Consider the following 25,771-nt stretch of genomic DNA (forward strand, 5'->3'; position numbering starts at 1 on the left):
AGTAATAGTGGTGGTAGTAGTAGTAATAGTGGTAGTAATAGTGGTAGTGGTAGTAGTAGTAATACTGGTAGTAGTGGTAGTAGTAGTAGTAATAGTGGTATTAGTAGTAGTAATAGTGGTGGCAGTAGTAGTAATAGTGGTAGTAGTAGTAGTAGTAGTAATAGTGGTGGTGGTAGTAGTAATAGTGGTAGTAATAGTGGTGGTAGTAATACTGGTAGTAGTGGTAGTAGTAGTAGTAATAGTGGTGGTAGTAGTAGTAATAGTGGTAGTAGTAGTGGTAGTAGTAGTAGTAGTAATAGTGGTGGTGGTAGTAGTAGTAATAGTGGTGGTAGTAGTAGTAGTGGTAGTAATACTGGTAGTAGTGGTAGTAGTAGTAGTAATAGTGGTGGTAGTAGTAGTAATAGTGGTAGTAGTAGTGGTAGTAGTAGTAGTAGTAATAGTGGTGGTGGTAGTAGTAGTAATAGTGGTAGTAGTAGTGGTGGTAGTAGTAGTAATAGTGGTAGTAATAGTGGTAGTAGTAGTAGTAGTAATAGTGGTGGTGGTAGTAGTAGTAATAGTAGTAGTGGTAGTAGTAGTAGTAGTAATAGTGGTGGTGGTAGTAGTAGTAATAGTGGTAGTAGTAGTAGTAGTAATAGTGGTGGTGGTAGTAGTAGTAATAGTGGTAGTAGTAGTGGTGGTAGTAGATCACAACTGCCATCTGTATGTATTTACAGCTCAACTGTAGAGTATTGCAATACTGTGTCATACATGTGGAAATATTGCAATAGTAATAATTAGTGCAATAATGAGTGTACTAATGATACAGTATGTGTCCCCGCCCCAGGGAACAACCCATCTACACCACCAGGGCCCATGTCTTCCAGATAGACCCTAGTACCAAGAAGAACTGGGTCCCTGCCAGCAAGCAGGCTGTTACTGTCTCCTACTTCTATGACAGCACACGCAACAGCTATCGCATCATCAGCGTGGATGGAACCAAGGTAGGATATCTACTGCGATATCATGTCTACTAAAGTATGATACCTACTGTAACAGTGATTGAACCAAGGTAGGGTGTCTACTGCGATATCATGTCTACTAAGGTATGATACCTACTGTAACAGTGATTGAACAAAGGTAGGGTGTCTACTGCGATATCATGTCTACTAAGGTACGGTACCTACTGTAACAGTGATAGAACCAAGGTAGGATGTCTGCTGCGATATCATGTCTACTAAGGTACGGTACCTACTGTAACAGTGATAGAACCAAGGTAGGGTGTCTACTGCGATATCATGTCTACTAAGGTATGATACCTACTGTAACAGTGATTGAACAAAGGTAGGATGTCTGCTGCGATATCATGTCTACTAAGGTACGGTACCTACTGTAACAGTGATAGAACCAAGGTAGGGTGTCTACTGCGATATCATGTCTACTAAGGTATGATACCTACTGTAACAGTGATTGAACCAAGGTAGGGTGTCTACTGCGATATCATGTCTACTAAGGTACGATACCTACTGTAACAGTGATAGAACCAAGGTAGGATGCCTGCTGCGATATCATGTCTACTAAGGTACGGTACCTACTGTAACAGTGATAGAACCAAGGTAGGATATCTACTGCGATATCATGTCTACTAAGGTATGATACCTACTGTAACAGTGATTGAACCAAGGTAGGATATCTACTGCGATATCATGTCTACTAAGGTATGATACCTACTAGAGGTATGATACCTACTGTAACAGTGATAGAACCAAGGTAGGATATCTGCTGCGATATCATGTCTACTAAGGTATGATACCTACTGTAACAGTGATAGAACCAAGGTAGGATATCTACTGCGATATCATGTCTACTAAGATATGATACCTACTAGAGATGCGTGGATGTACTTTTACTGTACATCTCCCTCAGTACTGTCCTCCTACTGTACATCTCCCTTAGTACTGTACTCCTACTGTACATCTCCCTCAGTACTGTACTCCTTAAAGTGTCGTCTTGCAGGCTCTCACTGGAATCTGCTGAATAACAATAACAACAATAATAATAACAACAATAATAATAATAATAACAAGATAGTAATACTTATAATAATAATGATAATAACCATAATGCATGTGCAAATATACATGTAATATCTCATTTGACTCGTATTTGTGTTCATTTCATAATAATAATAATGACAATAATAATAATAATATGCACTTATGTAACAATAGTGCCACTAGTTTATTGATCTTCATTTATTGATCAATATTTATTTTGCGAATTATATTTATATAGTGCTTTTTCTCTAGTGACTCAAAGCGCTTTACATAGTGAAAGCCAATATCTAAGTTCCATTTAAACCAGTGTGGGTGGCACTGGGAGCAGGTTGGTCAGGTGTCTTGCCCAAGGACACAACGGCAGTGACTCGGATGGCGGAAGGGGGGATCGAACCTGCAACCCTCAAGTTGCTGGCACGGCCACTCTACCAACCGAGCTAAACCGCCCCATAACTTGACATTGATCAATATCAAATTGTACATAAATATTGATCAATATTTATGTACAATTTGATATTGGCAATATTTAATTCCAACTTGATATTTATCAATTACAACTTGATATTTATCAATTACAACTTGATATTGATCAATTACAACTTGATATTGATCAAGTTGTAATTGATCTATGTGTGTGTACATCACTACTACATGTGTGTGTACAATACTACATGTGTGTGTACAATACTACTACGTGTGTGTACATCACTAATAGATGTGTGTACAATACTACTATGTGTGTGTACATCACTAATACATGTGTGTACAATACTACTATGTGTGTGTACAATACTACTATGTGTGTGTACATCACTAATACATGTGTGTACAATACTACTATGTGTGTGTACAATACTACTATGTGTGTGTACATCACTAATACATGTGTGTACAATACCACTATGTGTGTGTACAATACTACTATGTGTGTGTACATCACTACTACATGTGTCTACAATATACTATGTGTGTGTACAATACTACTATGTGTGTGTACAATATTACTATGTGTGTGTACAATACTACTATGTGTGTGTACATCACTACTACATGTGTGTACATCACTACTACATGTGTGTACATCACTACTACGTGTGTGTACAATCTACTATGTGTGTGTACAATACTACTATGTGTGTGTACAATACTACTATGTGTGTGTACATCACTACTACATGTGTGTACAATCTACTATGTGTGTGTACAATACTACTATGTGTGTCTACAATACTACTATGTGTGTGTACATCACTACTACATGTGTGTACAATACTACTATGTGTGTGTACAATACTACTGTGTGTGTACAATACTACTATGTGTGTGTACAATACTACTATGTGTGTGTACAATACTACAATGTGTGTGTACAATACTACTGTGTGTGTACAATACTACTAAATGTGTACAGTACTCGTTGGTGTGTACAGTAGTACTTGGCAAGGAGAGTTTTACTGGACGTGTGTAGAGTAGTACTTGGCGTGTAGCGTAGTACTGGGAGCGTGTGGAGTAGTACTGGGTGTGTATAGAGTAGTACTGGGTGTGTATGGTTGTAGTACTGGGCATGTGTGTAGTAGTACTACTGGGTGTGTATGGTAGTAGTACTAGGCATGTGTGTAGTAGTACTGGGTATGTGTGTAGTTGTACTGGGTGTGTATGGTAGTAGTACTGGGTGTGTATGGTAGTAGTACTGTGCATTGTATGGTAGTAATACTGGGCATGTGTGTAATAGTACTGGGTGTGTATGGTAGTAGTACTGTGCATTTGTGTAGTAGTACTGGGGGTGTGTATGGTAGTAGTACTGGGGGTGTATGTATGGTAGTAGTACTGGGTGTGTATGGTAGTAGTACTGGGTGTGTGTATGGTAGTAGTACTGGGGGCATGTGTAGTATTAATGGGCATGTGTGTAGTAGTACTGGGGGTGTATGGTAGTAGTACAGGGGGTGTGTGTAGTAGTACTGGGCATGTGTGTAGTAGTACTGGGGGTGTATGGTAGTAGTACTGGGTGTGTATGGTAGTAGCACTGGGGGTGTATGGTAGTAGTACTGAGCATGTGTGTAGTACTGAGCATGTGTATGTTAGTAGTACTGGGGATGTGTATGGTAGTAGCACTGGGGGTGTATGGTAGTAGTACTGAGCATGTGTGTAGTACTGAGCATGTGTATGGTAGTAGTACTGGGGGTGTGTGTATGGTAGTAGTACTGGGGGTGTGTGTAGTAGTACTGGGGGTGTGTCTATGGAAGTAGTACTGGGGGTGTGTGTATGGTAGTAGTACTGGGGGTGTGTGTATGGTAGTAGTACTGGGTGTGTGTGTATGGTAGTAGTACTGGGGGTGTGTATGGCAGTATTAGGGGTGTGTATGGTAGTAGTACTGGGGGTGTATGGTAGTAGTACTGGGGGTGTATGGTAGTAGTACTGAGCATGTGTGTAGTACTGGGCATGTGTATGGTAGTAGTACTGGGGGTGTGTGTAGTAGTACTGGGTGTGTGTCTATGGAAGTAGTACTGGGGGTGTGTGTATGGTAGTAGTACTGGGGGTGTGTGTATGGTAGTAGTACTGGGTGTGTGTGTATGGTAGTAGTACTGGGGGTGTGTGTATGGTAGTAGTACTGGGGGTGTGTGTATGGTAGTAGTACTGGGGTGTGTGTATGGTAGTAGTACTGGGGGTGTGTGTAGTAGTACTGGGTGTGTGTGTATGGTAGTAGTACTGGGTGTGTATGGTAGTAGTACTGGGGGTGTGTGTAGTAGTACTGGGGGGGGGGTGTAGTAGTACTGGGTGTGTGTGTATGGTAGTAGTACTGGGTGTGTATGGTAGTAGTACTGGGGTGTGTGTATGGTAGTAGTACTGGGTGTGTATGGTAGTAGTACTGGGTGTGTATGGTAGTAGTACTGGGGTGTGTGTATGGTAGTAGTACTGGGTGTGTATGGTAGTAGTACTGGGGTGTGTGTATGGTAGTAGTACTGGGTGTGTATGGTAGTAGTACTGGGTGTGTATGGTAGTAGTACTGGGGTGTGTGTATGGTAGTAGTACTGGGTGTGTATGGTAGTAGTACTGGGGTGTGTGTATGGTAGTAGTACTGGGTGTGTATGGTAGTAGTACTGGGGGTGTGTGTATGGTAGTAGTACTGGGGTGTGTGTATGGTAGTAGTACTGGGGGTGTGTGTAGTAGTACTGGGTGTGTGTGTATGGTAGTAGTACAGGGTGTGTATGGTAGTAGTACTGGGGGTGTGTGTAGTAGTACTGGGTGTGTATGGTAGTAGTACTGGGTGTGTATGGTAGTAGTACTGGGGTGTGTGTATGGTAGTAGTACTGGGTGTGTATGGTAGTAGTACTGGGTGTGTATGGTAGTAGTACTGGGGTGTGTGTATGGTAGTAGTACTGGGTGTGTATGGTAGTAGTACTGGGGTGTGTGTATGGTAGTAGTACTGGGTGTGTATGGTAGTAGTACTGGGGTGTGTGTATGGTAGTAGTACTGGGTGTGTATGGTAGTAGTACTGGGGTGTGTGTATGGTAGTAGTACTGGGTGTGTATGGTAGTAGTACTGGGGTGTGTATGGTAGTAGTACTGGGGTGTGTGTATGGTAGTAGTACTGGGGTGTGTGTATGGTAGTAGTACTGGGTGTGTATGGTAGTAGTACTGGGTGTGTATGGTAGTAGTACTGGGGTGTGTGTATGGTAGTAGTACTGGGTGTGTATGGTAGTAGTACTGGGTGTGTATGGTAGTAGTACTGGGTGTGTATGGTAGTAGTACTGGGGTGTGTGTATGGTAGTAGTACTGGGTGTGTATGGTAGTAGTACTGGGTGTGTGTATGGTAGTAGTACTGGGTGTGTATGGTAGTAGTACTGGGTGTGTATGGTAGTAGTACTGGGGTGTGTGTATGGTAGTAGTACTGGGTGTGTATGGTAGTAGTACTGGGTGTGTATGGTAGTAGTACTGGGGTGTGTGTATGGTAGTAGTACTGGGTGTGTATGGTAGTAGTACTGGGGGGGTGTGTATAGTAGTACTGGGGTGTGTGTATGGTAGTAGTACTGGGGGTGTGTGTATGGTAGTACTGGGGTGTGTGTATGGTAGTAGTACTGGGGGTGTGTGTATAGTAGTACTGGGGTGTGTGTATGGTAGTAGTACTGGGGGTGTGTGTATGGTAGTAGTACTGGGGTGTGTGTATGGTAGTAGTACTGGGGGTGTGTGTAGTAGTACTGGGTGTGTGTGTATGGTAGTAGTACTGGGTGTGTATGGTAGTAGTACTGGGGGTGTGTGTAGTAGTACTGGGGGGGGTGTAGTAGTACTGGGTGTGTGTGTATGGTAGTAGTACTGGGTGTGTATGGTAGTAGTACTGGGGGGGTGTGTATAGTAGTACTGGGGTGTGTGTATGGTAGTAGTACTGGGGGTGTGTGTATGGTAGTAGTACTGGGGTGTGTGTATGGTAGTAGTACTGGGGGTGTGTGTAGTAGTACTGGGGGGGGGGTGTAGTAGTACTGGGTGTGTGTGTATGGTAGTAGTACTGGGTGTGTATGGTAGTAGTACTGGGTGTGTATGGTAGTAGTACTGGGGTGTGTGTATGGTAGCAGTACTGGGTGTGTATGGTAGTAGTACTGGGGTGTGTGTATGGTAGTAGTACTGGGTGTGTATGGTAGTAGTACTGGGGTGTGTGTATGGTAGTAGTACTGGGTGTGTGTATGGTAGTAGTACTGGGTGTGTATGGTAGTAGTACTGGGGTGTGTGTATGGTAGTAGTACTGGGTGTGTATGGTAGTAGTACTGGGGGTGTGTGTATGGTAGTAGTACTGGGGTGTGTGTATGGTAGTAGTACTGGGGGTGTGTGTAGTAGTACTGGGTGTGTGTGTATGGTAGTAGTACAGGGTGTGTATGGTAGTAGTACTGGGGGTGTATGGTAGTAGTACTGGGTGTGTATGGTAGTAGTACTGGGGTGTGTGTATGGTAGTAGTACTGGGTGTGTATGGTAGTAGTACTGGGTGTGTATGGTAGTAGTACTGGGGTGTGTGTATGGTAGTAGTACTGGGTGTGTATGGTAGTAGTACTGGGGTGTGTGTATGGTAGTAGTACTGGGTGTGTATGGTAGTAGTACTGGGGTGTGTGTATGGTAGTAGTACTGGGTGTGTATGGTAGTAGTACTGGGGTGTGTGTATGGTAGTAGTACTGGGTGTGTATGGTAGTAGTACTGGGGTGTGTGTATGGTAGTAGTACTGGGTGTGTATGGTAGTAGTACTGGGTGTGTATGGTAGTAGTACTGGGGTGTGTGTATGGTAGTAGTACTGGGTGTGTATGGTAGTAGTACTGGGTGTGTATGGTAGTAGTACTGGGTGTGTGTGTATGGTAGTAGTACTGGGTGTGTATGGTAGTAGTACTGGGGTGTGTGTATGGTAGTAGTACTGGGTGTGTATGGTAGTAGTACTGGGGTGTGTGTATGGTAGTAGTACTGGGTGTGTATGGTAGTAGTACTGGGGTGTGTGTATGGTAGTAGTACTGGGTGTGTATGGTAGTAGTACTGGGTGTGTATGGTAGTAGTACTGGGGTGTGTGTATGGTAGTAGTACTGGGTGTGTATGGTAGTAGTACTGGGTGTGTATGGTAGTAGTACTGGGGTGTGTGTATGGTAGTAGTACTGGGTGTGTATGGTAGTAGTACTGGGGGGGTGTGTATAGTAGTACTGGGGTGTGTGTATGGTAGTAGTACTGGGGGTGTGTGTATGGTAGTACTGGGGTGTGTGTATGGTAGTAGTACTGGGGGTGTGTGTATAGTAGTACTGGGGTGTGTGTATGGTAGTAGTACTGGGGTGTGTGTATGGTAGTAGTACTGGGGGTGTGTGTAGTAGTACTGGGTGTGTGTGTATGGTAGTAGTACTGGGTGTGTATGGTAGTAGTACTGGGGGTGTGTGTAGTAGTACTGGGGGGGGGTGTAGTAGTACTGGGTGTGTGTGTATGGTAGTAGTACTGGGTGTGTATGGTAGTAGTACTGGGGGGGTGTGTATAGTAGTACTGGGGTGTGTGTATGGTAGTAGTACTGGGGGTGTGTGTATGGTAGTAGTACTGGGGTGTGTGTATGGTAGTAGTACTGGGGGTGTGTGTAGTAGTACTGGGTGTGTGTGTATGGTAGTAGTACTGGGGGTGTGTGTATGGTAGTAGTACAGGGTGTGTATGGTAGTAGTACTGGGGGTGTGTGTAGTAGTACTGGGGGGGGGTGTAGTAGTACTGGGTGTGTGTGTATGGTAGTAGTACAGGGTGTGTATGGTAGTAGTACTGGGGGTGTGTGTAGTAGTACTGGGGGGGGGTGTAGTAGTACTGGGTGTGTGTGTATGGTAGTAGTACTGGGTGTGTATGGTAGTAGTACTGGGGTGTGTGTATGGTAGTAGTACTGGGTGTGTATGGTAGTAGTACTGGGTGTGTATGGTAGTAGTACTGGGTGTGTATGGTAGTAGTACTGGGGTGTGTGTATGGTAGTAGTACTGGGTGTGTATGGTAGTAGTGTGTGTGGTGGTGAGACAAGAGTGTACCAGACTGAAAGTAGCGTGGAGTTAGCAGTTTAATTTTGCACTTCCTGTTCCACTTGATACCTCTCACAGCTGCTCCAGTCACTCATGCTCCGCCCACATCTCTCCTGTCACTCATGCTCCGCCCACATCTCTCCTGTCACTCATGCTCCGCCCACATCTCTCCTGTCGCCACTTCAACTTCCTGCCAGGGGAGGAAATGATGAGAGTTGTTGGGAGTTACTATATGTATACTATATTATAGTTATAGTATACATACAGTATATATAAAGTACATATAGTATACATACAGTATATATAGTATACATACAGTATATATAAAGTATATATAGTATACATACAGTATATATAAAGTATATATATATGTATGAATACTGATGTCCTTGATGGTACTTTCTGTCAACCCCGGGGTGCAGAGACAGCAGTAATGCAGGCAAACACCACTTGGATGTGAAAAAGCCAAAGGTTGACGGTGCACAGCAAAACAGAGACAGAATGGAGGCCACAGCCCATGAGCAAGGCAGGACTATGTAGTCACAATGATCATTACATTACAACTGTAGTCTTATTCTTGCCTTATATCTCTGGACTAATACAGTATTACTACATCAGTCCTATTCTTGTTCGACTGTAGTACAAGTAGCATCTTGTTCTTAGTACACACTGTAGTACAAGTATCTTCTTTTTCTTAGTACACACTGTAGTACAAGTAGCATCTTGTTCTTAGTACACACTGTAGTACAAGTAGCATCTTGTACTAGTTAGTACACACTTGTACTACAGTGTGAACTAACAAAAAGGCGATACTTGTACTACAGTGTGTGCTAACAAATAGATGCTACTTGTACAGTACAAGTTTCATCTTTTTGTTAGTACACACTGTAGTACAAGTATCTTCTTTTTCTTAGTACACACTGTAGTACAAGTAGCATCTTATTGTTAGTACACACTGTAGTACAAGTGTCACCTTTTTGTTAGTACACACTGTAGTACAAGTACCATCTTATTGTTAGTGCACACTGTAGTACAAGTACTGTCTATGTGTTAGTACACACTGTAGTACAAGTACCTTCTTTTTCTTAGTACACACTGTAGTACAAGTAGCATCTTATTGTTAGTACACACTGTAGTACAAGTATCTTCTTTTTCTTAGTACACACTGTAGTACAAGTATCACTTTTTTGTTAGTACACACTGTAGTACAAGTAGCATCTTACTGTTAGTACACACTGTAGTACAAGTATCATCTTGTTGTTAGTACACACTGTAGTACAAGTAGCATCTTACTGTTAGTACACACTGTAGTACAAGTATCATCTTGTTGTTAGTACACACTGTAGTACAAGTGTCACCTTTTTGTTAGTACACACTGTAGTACAAGTACCATCTTATTGTTAGTGCACACTGTAGTACAAGTACTGTCTATGTGTTAGTACACACTGTAGTACAAGTACCTTCTTTTTCTTAGTACACACTGTAGTACAAGTAGCATCTTATTGTTAGTACACACTGTAGTACAAGTATCTTCTTTTTCTTAGTACACACTGTAGTACAAGTATCACTTTTTTGTTAGTACACACTGTAGTACAAGTAGCATCTTACTGTTAGTACACACTGTAGTACAAGTATCATCTTGTTGTTAGTACACACTGTAGTACAAGTAGCATCTTACTGTTAGTACACACTGTAGTACAAGTATCATCTTGTTGTTAGTACACACTGTAGTACAAGTAGCATCTTACTGTTAGTACACACTGTAGTACAAGTATCATCTTGTTGTTAGTACACACTGTAGTACAAGTAGCATCTTACTGTTAGTACACACTGTAGTACAAGTATCATCTTGTTGTTAGTACACACTGTAGTACAAGTAGCATCTTACTGTTAGTACACACTGTAGTACAAGTAGCATCTTACTGTTAGTACACACTGTAGTACAAGTATCATCTTATTGTTAGTACACACTGTAGTACAAGTGTCACCTTTTTGTTAGTACACACTGTAGTACAAGTACCATCTTATTGTTAGTGCACACTGTAGTACAAGTACTGTCTATGTGTTAGTACACACTGTAGTACAAGTACCTTCTTTTTCTTAGTACACACTGTAGTACAAGTAGCATCTTATTGTTAGTACACACTGTAGTACAAGTATCTTCTTTTTCTTAGTACACACTGTAGTACAAGTATCACTTTTTTGTTAGTACACACTGTAGTACAAGTAGCATCTTACTGTTAGTACACACTGTAGTACAAGTATCATCTTGTTGTTAGTACACACTGTAGTACAAGTAGCATCTTACTGTTAGTACACACTGTAGTACAAGTATCATCTTGTTGTTAGTACACACTGTAGTACAAGTAGCATCTTACTGTTAGTACACACTGTAGTACAAGTATCATCTTGTTGTTAGTACACACTGTAGTACAAGTAGCATCTTACTGTTAGTACACACTGTAGTACAAGTATCATCTTGTTGTTAGTACACACTGTAGTACAAGTAGCATCTTACTGTTAGTACACACTGTAGTACAAGTATCATCTTGTTGTTAGTACACACTGTAGTACAAGTATCCTTTTTCTTAGTACACACTGCAGTACAAGTATCGCCTTTTTGTTAGTACACACTGTAGTACAAGTATCCTCTTTTTCTTAGTACACACTGTAGTACAAAAAACATCTTTTTTTTAGTACACACTGTAGTACAAGTATCCCCTTTTTCTTAGTACACGCTGTAGTACAAGTACCATCTTTTTTTTAGTACACACTGTAGTACAAGTATCCTCTTTTTCTTAGTACACACTGTAGTACAAGTAGCACCTTTTTGTTAGTACACACTGTAGTACAAGTATTGGCTTATTGTGTTTTGGGGAAAATGATGATCCACAAACTTATTTTTGAGCCTGAATATAAGGAGGATGAGCTACAAGTTTTAGAAGCCGGGTGCTAAACAGATGCATCATGTAGCAGTATTGCTATGTGCTAAACAAGAACGTAATAAAACAATCACTTACTGTATAGTGTCTGCTCTCACTGGGATAAGGACTGATAGGATATTTGTATCTTCCCCTTTCCATCGACGTCGACATCACAGTGGCGGCTGTAGAGTGACTAGAGAGAAGACACCACTCCAGTCAACATCGCTTTAGTCATTTTTAATGAATACTATCTCTTTTAATGTTGTCATTGTGGTGCTACTAAGTGGTCTCTGTGGTGCTCCTTGATGGAATCTCTTCAAAACACTTTCAACTTTGGTAAATATTTTTAACATTTTAGACATTTAAAATGTAGTAAAATAAAAATGTGTAATGTTTTAAAACTAACATTTTAGGCATTTTAAAACATTTTAAACACTTAAACGATTTTTGACATTTTAAAACATTTTAAACGTTTAAAAAAAGTTAAAACACTAAAACATTTTAAAACATTTTAAACATCGCAAACAGTATTTGACATTTTGAAACTGTTAAAACCACATTCTAAGACGGTTGTAACATTCTACGACATTTTAAACATTTGCAACCACTTAAAAACGGTTTGAGAAGCACACTTGTAGTAGTCAGGTCATGTCGCTTAAAGTTTTTTACCGTTTCCCCCACAGGTGATCATCAACAGCACCATCACGGCCAACATGATGTTCACCAAGACCTCCCAGAAGTTCGGCCAGTGGGCCGACAGCAGAGCCAACACGGTCTTTGGCCTGGGATTCACTTCTGAGCAGCAGCTCTCCAAGGTACAACTTTCACTTTCACTTTCACTTTCACTCCACTCTCCTCCAACTAAGTGAGGACCGTTGGCTTGGTAAACATTATAAAACTTTTTCCACATTGGTAAACATTTTAAAACATCTTAAACACTTTAAATATTTTCAAACCACCTTAAAACATTTGAAACATCTTACAACATTTTCAACACTGGTAAACATTTTAAAATATGTCAAACACTTTAAATATATTAAACCACCTAAAAACATTGTAAACTTTTTAAAACCCTTTTTTTTTACTTTGGTAAATGTTTTAATACATACAAACATGTTAAACACTTTAGATATTTTAATACATATTAAACCATTTTAAACATTGTAAAACACTTTCCACATTGGTAAACATTTTAAAACATCTTAAAAACTTTAAATATTTTTAAACCACCTTAAAACATTTGAAACATCTTACAACATTTTCAACATTGGCAAACATTTTAAAATATGTCAAACACTTTAAATATTTTAAACCACCTAAAAACATTGTAAACTTTTTAAAACCCTTTTTTTTTAACTTTGGTAAATGTTTTAATACATACAAACATGTTAAACACTTTAGATATTTTAATACATATTAAACCATTTTAAACATTGTAAAACACTTTCAACTTTGGTAAATATTTTTTAACATTTCAGACATTTAAAATGTAAAAATATTTGTAATGTTTTAAAACTTAAGTATTTCAAACATTTAAAAGATTTTAGACATTAAAACATTTGAGATGTTTTTGACATTTAAAAAAATTAAAACACTTTAAAAATGTTTTAAACACTAAAATTGTAAACCACTTTAAAACATTTTAAACATTGTAAACATTTTTGGGCATTTTAAAACTGTTAAAACCACTTTAAAATATGTTTTGACATTTTACATAAAAAGTATTTTAAACATTTTTAACCACTGACACATTTTGATAATTTTAAACTTTATGTTTTAAACATTTAGATGTTTTTAGACGGCTTCACTGTGGCAGAGGGGTTAGTGCGTCTGCCTCACAATACGAAGGTCCTGCAGTCCTGGGTTCAAATCCAGGCTCGGGATCTTTCTGTGTGGAGTTTGCATGTTCTCCCCGTGAATGCGTGGGTTCCCTCCGGGTACTCCGGCTTCCTCCCACCTCCAAAGACATGCACCTGGGGATATGTTGATTGGCAACACTAAATTGGCCCTAGTGTGTGAATGTTGTCTGTCTATCTGTGTTGGCCCTGCGATGAGGTGGCGACTTGTCCAGGGTGTACCCCGCCTTCCGCCCGATTGTAGCTGAGATAGGCGCCAGCGCCCCCCGCGACCCCGAAAGGGAATAAGCGGTAGAAAATGGATGGATGGATGGATGTTTTTAGACATTTAAAGACGGAACATTTAAAAAATGGTCATGTCTATGTGAACAGTGCAGTTCCTATTTTTTCAAATGCGACACATTATGAAACCTTGAGTATTTTAAACCAACTTAAAACATTTTAAGACACTCTAGAATTTGGTAAATATCTTTATACATTTTTAAACATGTTAAACTCTTTATTATTAAACCATCTTAATACATTTTAAAACACTTTCGACTTTCGTAAATATTTGTAACATTTTTGACATTTAAAATGTGTAAACTGTAGTAAAAACATTTGTAATGTTTTAAAACGTTAACATTTTAGAAATTTTATACATTTAAAAGATTTTTGACATTTTAAAACATTTAGGACGTTTTTGACGTTTTAAAAAAAGTTAAAACACAAACATTTTAAACACTAAAACTTTAAACCACTTTAAAACATTTTAAACATTGAATCCGGTTTTTGACATTTAAAACTGTTAAAACCACATTTTAGGCTGGTTTTGACATTTTACAAATATTTAAAACATTTGTAACCACTTTAAAACATTTCAAAAAAATGTTTACTTTTTTGATGTTCGTAAACATTTTAGGCAAAACATTTTTAGACGTTTTTAGGACATTAACATTTTAAAACATTTGAAAAACAGTCATGTCAATGTGGACAGTGCCGTTTTTAAACACTTTCAACTTTGGTAAACATTTTAATACATTTTTTTATCATGTTAAACACTTTAAATGTTTTAAACCACCTTAAAACATTTTAAACATCTTAAAACACTTGACTTTGGTAAATTTTTTTAGGTGGTTTTAAAAATTTAAAGTGTTTAACATGATTTAAAATGTATTAAAAAATTTACCAAAGTTAAAAGTGTTTTAAGATGTTTAAAATATTTTTAGGTGGTTTAAAATATTTAAACGCTTTCAACTTTGGTAAATATTTTTATAAATGTTTAAGCATGTTAAACACTTTAAATATTTTAAACCACCACAACACATTTTAAACATCTTAAAACACCTTTAACTTTGGTAAATGTTTTAATACATTTAAAATCATGTTAAACACTTTTAAAATGTTTAAAATGTTTTTAGGTGGTTTTAAATATTTAAAGTGTTTAACATGATTTAAAATGTATTAAAACATTTACCAAGGTAAAAAGTGTTTTAAGATGTTCAAAATGTTTTTAGGTGGTTTAAAATATTCAAACGCTTTCAACTTTGGTAAATATTTTTATAAATGTTTAAGCATGTTAAACACTTTAAATATTTGAAACCACCACAACACATTTTAAACATTTTAAAACACTTTCAACTTTGCTAAATATTTTTTTTTACGTTTCAGACATTTAAAATGTAGTAAACATATTTGTAACTTTTTTAAACTTTCAAATTTTGAAAACATTTTAAATATTTTTAAATAGTTTTTTTTTTTTACATTAAAACACAAACATTTCAAACACCAAATTTTTAAACCACTTCAAAATGTCTTAAACATTGTGAACATTTTTGACATTAAAAAAAAATACTGAAACAATAAAATATTTTTAGACATTTTAAGACGGTTTTGACATTCTAAAATATGAACATTTTTAACCACTTTCAAACATTGTAAACCTTTTTGCCTTTTTTGATTTTAAGAGGTAAATATTTAAAAGTGGTCATGTGAAAGTGAAGAGTCTTTTCCAGTGCCACACATCAGGATGGAAAAGTTGAAGGCCTTAAAAAGTGTCATCGTTGTTGGCCTCCGTTCAGAAGAAACATTTGAGGTGTGTCTCACCTCACTTGTGTCTCACGCCATCTTGGCAGACTGTCACCTACATGACACGTCACAGACTGTCACCTACATGACACGTCACAGACTGTCACCTACATGACACGTCACAGACTGTCACCTACATGACACGTCACAGACTGTCACCTACATGACACGTCACAGACTGTCACCTACATGACACGTCACAGACTGTCACCTACATGACACGTCACAGACTGTCACCTACATGACACGTCACAGACTGTCACCTACATGACACGTCACAGACTGTCACCTACATGACACGTCACAGACTGTCACCTACATGACACGTCACAGACTGTCACCTACATGACACGTCACAGACTGTCACCTACATGACACGTCACAGACTGTCACCTACATGACACGTCACAGACTGTCACCTACATGACACGTCACAGACTGTCACCTACATGACACGTCACAGACTGTCACCTACATGACACGTCACAGACTGTCACCTACATGACACGTCACAGACTGTCACCTACATGACACGTCACAGACTGTCACCTACATGACACGTCACAGACTGTCACCTACATGACACGTCACAGACTGTCACCTACATGACACGTCACAGACTGTCACCTACATGACACGTCACAGACTGTCACCTACATGACACGTCACAGACTGTCACCTACATGACACGTCACAGACTGTCACCTACATGACACGTCACAGACTGTCACCTACATGACACGTCACAGACTGTCACCTACATGACACGTCACAGACTGTCACCTACATGACACGTCACAGACTGTCACCTACATGACACGTCACATTTTTACATGACTTTCATGTCACATGACAACTATTGCTTCAAATTCCTTTTGACTTTTCCTAATAATCTGCGTGTGGTCCAACAAGTGGCTGGGGAGAGGGAAGTCTGGGCTTCCCTGCTTAGGCTGCTGCCCCCGCGACCCGACCTCGGATAAGCGGAAGATGATGGATGGATGTTCCAACATTCATCTTAATATACATCATCACCAAAGAGATAAAGATGGAATCTAATAATAATAATAATAATAATAATAATAATAAGCTGGCAGTGTTAAACATTTCATCTTGTTGCTTGTTGATTGCAGCTCATTTTCTCTTTCAGTTTGCGGAGAAGTTCCAGGAAGTGAAAGAGGCGGCGAAGATGGCGAGAGAGAAATCTCAAGACAAGGTGGACATCAGGAGCACACGGATCGACCTCAATAACGATACTTTTGATTTCAAGGTGGGTGTCGGCGTCCAGTCCATCACATCATAACTTTACTTTCACTTCTGTACGTCCATCAAATGACTTCATCATAACTTTACTTTCACTTTCACTCCTGCACGTCCATCAAGTGGCTTCATCATAACTTTACTTTCTCTTTCACTCCTGTACGTCCATCAAATGACTTCATCATAACTTTACTTTCACTTTCACTCCTGCACGTCCATCAAATGGCTTCATCATAACTTTACTTTCACTTTCACTCCTGCACGTCCATCAAATGACTTCATCATAACTTTACTTTCACTTTCACTCCTGCACGTCCATCAAATGACTTCATCATAACTTTACTTTCACTTTCACTCCTGCACGTCCATCAAATGACTTCATCATAACTTTACTTTCACTTTCACTCCTGCACGTCCATCAAATGACTTCATCATAACTTTACTTTCACTTTCACTCCTGTACGTCCATCAAATGACTTCATTACCCTCTGCACTCCTCACTAACTATTATTATCTACAGAGATTGCAGATATTGTCTCATTTCCTTTACTCCCTCAATGATTTGTGGATATCGTCCTGATTGAGGACACGTTCAAGTCTGAAACTAGTGCTGGATTGACTTGATATCACCAGCAATAGTCAGTATCACACATTGACTTGATATGTAGACTGTGACATCAAACAGGATCCAGTTTCAGATGCTTGTGAGTCCACAGAGTCCAGATGAGATGGTTGTGAGTCCAGATGAGATGGTTGTGAGTCCAGATGAGATGGTTGTGAGTCCACAGAGTCCAGATGAGATGGTTGTGAGTCCACAGAGTCCAGATGAGATGGTTGTGAGTCCACAGAGTCCAGATGAGATGGTTGTGAGTCCAGATGAGATGGTTGTGAGTCCAGATGAGATGGTTGTGAGTCCAGATGAGATGGTTGTGAGTCCACAGAGTCCAGATGAGATGGTTGTGAGTCCAGATGAGATGGTTGTGAGTCCAGATGAGATGGTTGTGAGTCCAGATGAGATGGTTGTGAGTCCAGATGAGATGGTTGTGAGTCCAGATGAGATGGTTGTGAGTCCAGATGAGATGGTTGTGAGTCCAGATGAGATGGTTGTGAGTCCAGATGAGATGGTTGTGAGTCCAGATGAGATGGTTGTGAGTCCAGATGAGATGGTTGTGAGTCCACAGAGTCCAGATGAGATGGTTGTGAGTCCAGATGAGATGGTTGTGAGTCCAGATGAGATGGTTGTGAGTCCAGATGAGATGGTTGTGAGTCCAGATGAGATGGTTGTGAGTCCAGATGAGATGGTTGTGAGTCCAGATGAGATGGTTGTGAGTCCACAGAGTCCAGATGAGATGGTTGTGAGTCCAGATGAGATGGTTGTGAGTCCAGATGAGATGGTTGTGAGTCCACAGAGTCCAGATGAGATGGTTGTGAGTCCAGATGAGATTGTTGTGTGTCCACAGAGTCCAGATGAGATGGTTGTGAGTCCAGATGAGATGGTTGTGAGTCCAGATGAGATGGTTGTGAGTCCAGATGAGATGGTTGTGAGTCCACAGAGTCCAGATGAGATGGTTGTGAGTCCAGATGAGATGGTTGTGAGTCCAGATGAGATGGTTGTGAGTCCACAGAGTCCAGATGAGATGGTTGTGAGTCCAGATGAGATGGTTGTGAGTCCAGATGAGATGGTTGTGAGTCCAGATGAGATGGTTGTGAGTCCAGATGAGATGGTTGTGAGTCCAGATGAGATGGTTGTGAGTCCAGATGAGATGGTTGTGAGTCCAGATGAGATGGTTGTGAGTCCACAGAGTCCAGATGAGATGGTTGTGAGTCCACAGAGTCCAGATGAGATGGTTGTGAGTCCAGATGAGATGGTTGTGAGTCCAGATGAGATGGTTGTGAGTCCAGATGAGATGGTTGTGAGTCCAGATGAGATGGTTGTGAGTCCAGATGAGATGGTTGTGAGTCCAGATGAGATGGTTGTGAGTCCAGATGAGATGGTTGTGAGTCCAGATGAGATGGTTGTGAGTCCACAGAGTCCAGATGAGATTGTTGTGAGTCCAGATGAGATGGTTGTGAGTCCAGATGAGATGGTTGTGAGTCCACAGAGTCCAGATGAGATGGTTGTGAGTCCAGATGAGATTGTTGTGTGTCCACAGAGTCCAGATGAGATGGTTGTGAGTCCAGATGAGATGGTTGTGAGTCCAGATGAGATGGTTGTGAGTCCAGATGAGATGGTTGTGAGTCCAGATGAGATGGTTGTGAGTCCAGATGAGATGGTTGTGAGTCCACAGAGTCCAGATGAGATGGTTGTGAGTCCAGATGAGATGGTTGTGAGTCCAGATGAGATGGTTGTGAGTCCACAGAGTCCAGATGAGATGGTTGTGAGTCCACAGAGTCCAGATGAGATGGTTGTGAGTCCAGATGAGATGGTTGTGAGTCCAGATGAGATGGTTGTGAGTCCAGATGAGATGGTTGTGAGTCCAGATGAGATGGTTGTGAGTCCACAGAGTCCAGATGAGATTGTTGTGAGTCCAGATGAGATTGTTGTGAGTCCAGATGAGATGGTTGTGAGTCCAGATGAGATGGTTGTGAGTCCAGATGAGATGGTTGTGAGTCCACAGAGTCCAGATGAGATGGTTGTGAGTCCAGATGAGATGGTTGTGAGTCCAGATGAGATGGTTGTGAGTCCAGATGAGATGGTTGTGAGTCCAGATGAGATGGTTGTGAGTCCAGATGAGACGGTTATGAGTCCACAGAGTCCAGATGAGATGGTTGTGAGTCCAGATGAGATGGTTGTGAGTCCAGATGAGATGGTTGTGAGTCCACAGAGTCCAGATGAGATGGTTGTGAGTCCAGATGAGATGGTTGTGAGTCCAGATGAGATGGTTGTGAGTCCAGATGAGATGGTTGTGAGTCCACAGAGTCTAGATGAGATGGTTGTGAGTCCACAGAGTCTAGATGAGATGGTTGTGAGTCCAGATGAGATGGTTGTGAGTCCACAGAGTCCAGATGAGATTGTTGTGAGTCCACAGAGTCTAGATGAGATGGTAGTGAGTCCAGATGAGATGGTTGTGTGTCCACAGAGTCTAGATGAGATGGTTGTGAGTCCAGATGAGATGGTTGTGAGTCCACAGAGTCCAGATGAGATGGTTGTGAGTCCACAGAGTCTAGATGAGATGGTTGTGAGTCCACAGAGTCCAGATGAGATGGTTGTGAGTCCACAGAGTCCAGATGAGATTGTTGTGAGTCCAGATGAGATTGTTGTGAGTCCACAGAGTCCAGATGAGATGGTAGTGAGTCCAGATGAGATGGTTGTGTGTCCACAGAGTCCAGATGAGATTGTTGTGAGTCCAGATGAGATTGTTGTGAGTCCAGATGAGATTGTTGTGAGTCCACAGAGTCTAGATGAGATGGTTGTGAGTCCAGATGAGATGGTTGTGAGTCCACAGAGTCCAGATGAGATGGTTGTGAATCCAGATGAGATGGTTGTGAGTCCACAGAGTCCAGATGAGATGGTTGTGAGTCCAGATGAGATGGTTGTGAGTCCAGATGAGATGGTAGTGAGTCCAGATGAGATGGTTGTGTGTCCACAGAGTCCAGATGAGATTGTTGTGAGTCCAGATGAGATTGTTGTGAGTCCACAGAGTCTAGATGAGATGGTTGTGAGTCCAGATGAGATGGTTGTGTGTCCACAAAGTCCAGATGAGATGGTTGTGAGTCTAGATGAGATGGTTGTGAGTCCAAATGAGATGGTTGTGAGTCCACAGAGTCCAGATGAGATGGTTGTGAGTCCAGATGAGATGGTTGTGAGTCCAGATGAGATGGTTGTGAGTCCAGATGAGATGGTTGTGAGTCCAGATGAGATGGTTGTGAGTCCAGATGAGATGGTTGTGAGTCCAGATGAGATGGTTGTGAGTCCAGATGAGATGGTTGTGAGTCCAGATGAGATGGTTGTGAGTCCACAGAGTCCAGATGAGATTGTTGTGAGTCCAGATGAGATGGTTGTGAGTCCAGATGAGATGGTTGTGAGTCCACAGAGTCCAGATGAGATGGTTGTGAGTCCAGATGAGATTGTTGTGTGTCCACAGAGTCCAGATGAGATGGTTGTGAGTCCAGATGAGATGGTTGTGAGTCCAGATGAGATGGTTGTGAGTCCAGATGAGATGGTTGTGAGTCCAGATGAGATGGTTGTGAGTCCACAGAGTCCAGATGAGATGGTTGTGAGTCCAGATGAGATGGTTGTGAGTCCAGATGAGATGGTTGTGAGTCCACAGAGTCCAGATGAGATGGTTGTGAGTCCACAGAGTCCAGATGAGATGGTTGTGAGTCCAGATGAGATGGTTGTGAGTCCAGATGAGATGGTTGTGAGTCCAGATGAGATGGTTGTGAGTCCAGATGAGATGGTTGTGAGTCCACAGAGTCCAGATGAGATTGTTGTGAGTCCAGATGAGATGGTTGTGAGTCCAGATGAGATGGTTGTGAGTCCAGATGAGATGGTTGTGAGTCCAGATGAGATGGTTGTGAGTCCACAGAGTCCAGATGAGATGGTTGTGAGTCCAGATGAGATGGTTGTGAGTCCAGATGAGATGGTTGTGAGTCCAGATGAGATGGTTGTGAGTCCAGATGAGATGGTTGTGAGTCCAGATGAGACGGTTATGAGTCCACAGAGTCCAGATGAGATGGTTGTGAGTCCAGATGAGATGGTTGTGAGTCCAGATGAGATGGTTGTGAGTCCACAGAGTCCAGATGAGATGGTTGTGAGTCCAGATGAGATGGTTGTGAGTCCAGATGAGATGGTTGTGAGTCCAGATGAGATGGTTGTGAGTCCACAGAGTCTAGATGAGATGGTTGTGAGTCCACAGAGTCTAGATGAGATGGTTGTGAGTCCAGATGAGATGGTTGTGAGTCCACAGAGTCCAGATGAGATTGTTGTGAGTCCACAGAGTCTAGATGAGATGGTAGTGAGTCCAGATGAGATGGTTGTGTGTCCACAGAGTCTAGATGAGATGGTTGTGAGTCCAGATGAGATGGTTGTGAGTCCACAGAGTCCAGATGAGATGGTTGTGAGTCCACAGAGTCTAGATGAGATGGTTGTGAGTCCACAGAGTCCAGATGAGATGGTTGTGAGTCCACAGAGTCCAGATGAGATTGTTGTGAGTCCAGATGAGATTGTTGTGAGTCCACAGAGTCCAGATGAGATGGTAGTGAGTCCAGATGAGATGGTTGTGTGTCCACAGAGTCCAGATGAGATTGTTGTGAGTCCAGATGAGATTGTTGTGAGTCCAGATGAGATTGTTGTGAGTCCACAGAGTCTAGATGAGATGGTTGTGAGTCCAGATGAGATGGTTGTGAGTCCACAGAGTCCAGATGAGATGGTTGTGAATCCAGATGAGATGGTTGTGAGTCCACAGAGTCCAGATGAGATGGTTGTGAGTCCACAGAGTCCAGATGAGATGGCTGTGAATCCAGATGAGATGGTTGTGAGTCCACAGAGTCCAGATGAGATGGTTGTGAGTCCAGATGAGATGGTTGTGAGTCCAGATGAGATGGTAGTGAGTCCAGATGAGATGGTTGTGTGTCCACAGAGTCCAGATGAGATTGTTGTGAGTCCAGATGAGATTGTTGTGAGTCCACAGAGTCTAGATGAGATGGTTGTGAGTCCAGATGAGATGGTTGTGTGTCCACAAAGTCCAGATGAGATGGTTGTGAGTCTAGATGAGATGGTTGTGAGTCCAAATGAGATGGTTGTGAGTCCACAGAGTCCAGATGAGATGGTAGTGAGTCCAGATGAGATGGTAGTGAGTCCAGATGAGATGGTTGTGAGTCCAGATGAGATGGTTGTGAGTCCACAGAGTCCAGATGAGATGGTTGTGAGTCCAGATGAGATGGTAGTGAGTCCAGATGAGATGGTTGTGTGTCCACAGAGTCCAGATGAGATTGTTGTGAGTCCAGATGAGATTGTTGTGAGTCCACAGAGTCTAGATGAGATGGTTGTGAGTCCAGATGAGATGGTTGTGTGTCCACAAAGTCCAGATGAGATGGTTGTGAGTCTAGATGAGATGGTTGTGAGTCCAAATGAGATGGTTGTGAGTCCACAGAGTCCAGATGAGATGGTAGTGAGTCCAGATGAGATGGTAGTGAGTCCAGATGAGATGGTTGTGAATCCAGATGAGATGGTTGTGAGTCCACAGAGTCCAGATGAGATGGTTGTGAGTCCACAGAGTCCAGATGAGATGGCTGTGAATCCAGATGAGATGGTTGTGAGTCCACAGAGTCCAGATGAGATGGTTGTGAGTCCAGATGAGATGGTAGTGAGTCCAGATGAGATGGTTGTGTGTCCACAGAGTCCAGATGAGATTGTTGTGAGTCCAGATGAGATTGTTGTGAGTCCACAGAGTCTAGATGAGATGGTTGTGAGTCCAGATGAGATGGTTGTGTGTCCACAAAGTCCAGATGAGATGGTTGTGAGTCTAGATGAGATGGTTGTGAGTCCAAATGAGATGGTTGTGAGTCCACAGAGTCCAGATGAGATGGTAGTGAGTCCAGATGAGATGGTAGTGAGTCCAGATGAGATGGTTGTGAGTCCACAGAGTCCAGATGAGATGGTTGTGAGTCCACAGAGTCCAGATGAGATGGTTGTGAGTCCACAGAGTCCAGATGAGATGGTTGTGAGTCCAGAGAAAGACAAGTGGTCATGATGGATGGTGGACACTTCATGCCTGGTTGAACAGGAAGAGCGTCCAGACTTTCAGAGTCCATGGTCTAGAAGCTCAGAAGTTGCTTGTCTTCCCAGCAGGACTCTGGACCTTCATCTCCAGGGTCCAAGCAGGCCTCCAGCTTCAATGGCACTGATGATGAGAAGATCTTCAAAGTGGGTCCAGAGATGCTCCTGATGAAGACTGAGCATGAAAGTACAGCACAACAAAGGTATGCGATATCACCTTGTATCGCTGCTGTTTGATATCACCTTGTATCGCTGCTGTTTGATATCACCTTGTATCGCTGCTGTTTGATATCACCTTGTATCGCTGCTGTTTGATATCACCTTGTATCGCTGCTGTGTGATATCATCTTGTATCGCTGCTGTTTGATATCACCTTGTATTGCTACTGTTTGATATCACCTTGCATCATTGCTGGATCAGACTTGATCCCTGCATGTAAGCAGAAGAGCAGATGTTCCAGATGGGAGATCAGCACTGATCCAGATGTGTGCAGGCTAACCAATTAGCATTAGCCCTCTCACTTTGTGTACTACAAGATGCTGTTATTATTATTATGATGTACATTACTATTATTACTTACATTACCATTATGTACATTACTATGATTATTATTTACATTACGATTGTAGCTGAGATAGGCGCCAGTGCCCCCCGCGACCCCAAAAAAAGGGAATAAGCGGTAGAAAATGGATGGATTACTATTATGTACATTACTATTATTATGTATATTAATATTATTATGTACATTACTATTATTATTATGTACTTAACTATTTTTTTTATGTACATTTCTATTATTATCCATCCATCCATTTGCTACGGCTTGTCCCCTTTGGGGTGGCAGGGGGTGCTGGAGCCTATCTCAACTGCATTCAGGGAGGAAGGTGGTGTACACCCTGGACATTATTTAGTTCATTATTATTATGATGTACATGACTATTTTTATTATGGACATTACTATTATCATTATGTATTTACTATTATGTTCATTACTATTATGTTATTATTTGTGTGTACATTACTACTGTGTTCATTATTATGTACATTATTATCATGTACATTACTATTATTATGTACATTATTATGTACTTTAATATTAATAACAACGTACATAATAATAATCCACATCATATTGTTGATTGTAGCTGAGATAGACGCCAGCGCCCCCGCGACCCCAAAAGGGAATAAGCGGTAGGAAATGGATGGATATTGATGATTTACATATTGTACATCATAATACTGTATGTCATAATAATGTACATCACAATAATGTAAATAGTAATAATGTCCATCATAGTAATGTACATAATAATAACAGTAATGTACATCATAGTGATGATATACATAATAAAGATGTACGTCATAGTAGTAATGTACATAACAATAATAATGTGCATGATAGTGATAATATACATAATAATAATAATGTACATCATAGTAATATACATAGCAATAATAATAATGTACATCAAAGTAATGTACATGACAACAATAATAATGTAAATCATAGTAATAATATATATAATAATAATACTAATAATGTACATCATAGTAATCATGTACATAATGTACATAATAGTAATGTAAATAATAATGTACATCATAGTGATAATCTACATAATATTAATATTGTAAATCATAGTAATAATGTAAATAATAATGTACATCATAGTGATAATCTACATAATATTAATATTGTACATCATAGTGCAGCTGAGAGGCACTTTCATTTTTGAGGGAAAACTACACTTGAATATTTTCTGATGTTGAAAACATTTTTGTTTTCAAAATAAAAGCTTCAGTGTCTGCTTGTCATCTTGATTTGCCTTTTCAAAGTAAGAGATTCATCTAATCTGTAAAGAGTGTAGAATGCATGAATGTGACATGATGATGATGTTCCTGCAGCAGCAAGTGGGAGGCGGAGCTCCAGAGTCTGCGGGAGAAGAACTCCATGTTGGTGGAGGAGCTGCAGCACGCCTCCACCAACATGGACGTCTGCAAGAAGCAAGTCGGCGCCTGCAAGGAGGAAAGTGACGCACTTCGACAGAAGGTGAGGACTTTGGCTCACCTCGCACCCTAGACCATGGAACATCATGTCTGCACCACCTCAGACTATGGCAGCCTAGACCATGGAACATCATGTCTGCACCACCTCAGACTATGGCACCCTAGACCATGGAACATCATGTCTGCACCACCTCAGACTATGGCAGCCTAGACCATGGAACATCATGTCTGCACCACCTCAGACTATGGCACCCTAGACCATGGAACATCATGTCTACATCACCTCAGACTATGGCACCTTAGACCATGGAACATCATGTCTGCACCACCTCAGACTATGGCACCCTAGACCATGGAACATCATGTCTGCACCACCACAGACTATGGCACCCTAGACCATGGAACAT

The 25,771-nt window shown here is 41.0% G+C and overlaps 1 protein-coding gene across 5 annotated transcripts in view; it reads left to right on the forward strand.

Moving 5' to 3' along the window:
• LOC133542972 (homer protein homolog 2-like) overlaps positions 1-25,452 on the forward strand; it is a 42,036-nt gene extending 16,584 nt beyond the window's left edge. For 2 of the 5 annotated variants that reach the window (XM_061887287.1, XM_061887285.1), the window contains exons 2-6: positions 824-980; positions 12,140-12,271; positions 16,527-16,646; positions 23,427-23,560; positions 25,263-25,452. In XM_061887287.1, coding sequence (XP_061743271.1) covers positions 824-980; positions 12,140-12,271; positions 16,527-16,646; positions 23,427-23,560; positions 25,263-25,437 — 718 coding nt within the window. In that variant the 3' untranslated portion in view covers positions 25,438-25,452. The remainder of the gene's footprint in view (positions 1-823; positions 981-12,139; positions 12,272-16,526; positions 16,647-23,426; positions 23,561-25,262) is intronic. The other 3 variants (XM_061887289.1, XM_061887290.1, XM_061887286.1) reach the window with 3 other exon arrangements.
• Positions 25,453-25,771: the final 319 nt, after the last annotated feature.

Source organism: Nerophis ophidion, linkage group LG25 (assembly GCF_033978795.1).
Source record: "Nerophis ophidion isolate RoL-2023_Sa linkage group LG25, RoL_Noph_v1.0, whole genome shotgun sequence".
In the NCBI taxonomy this organism is placed as follows: Eukaryota; Metazoa; Chordata; class Actinopteri; order Syngnathiformes; family Syngnathidae; genus Nerophis; species Nerophis ophidion.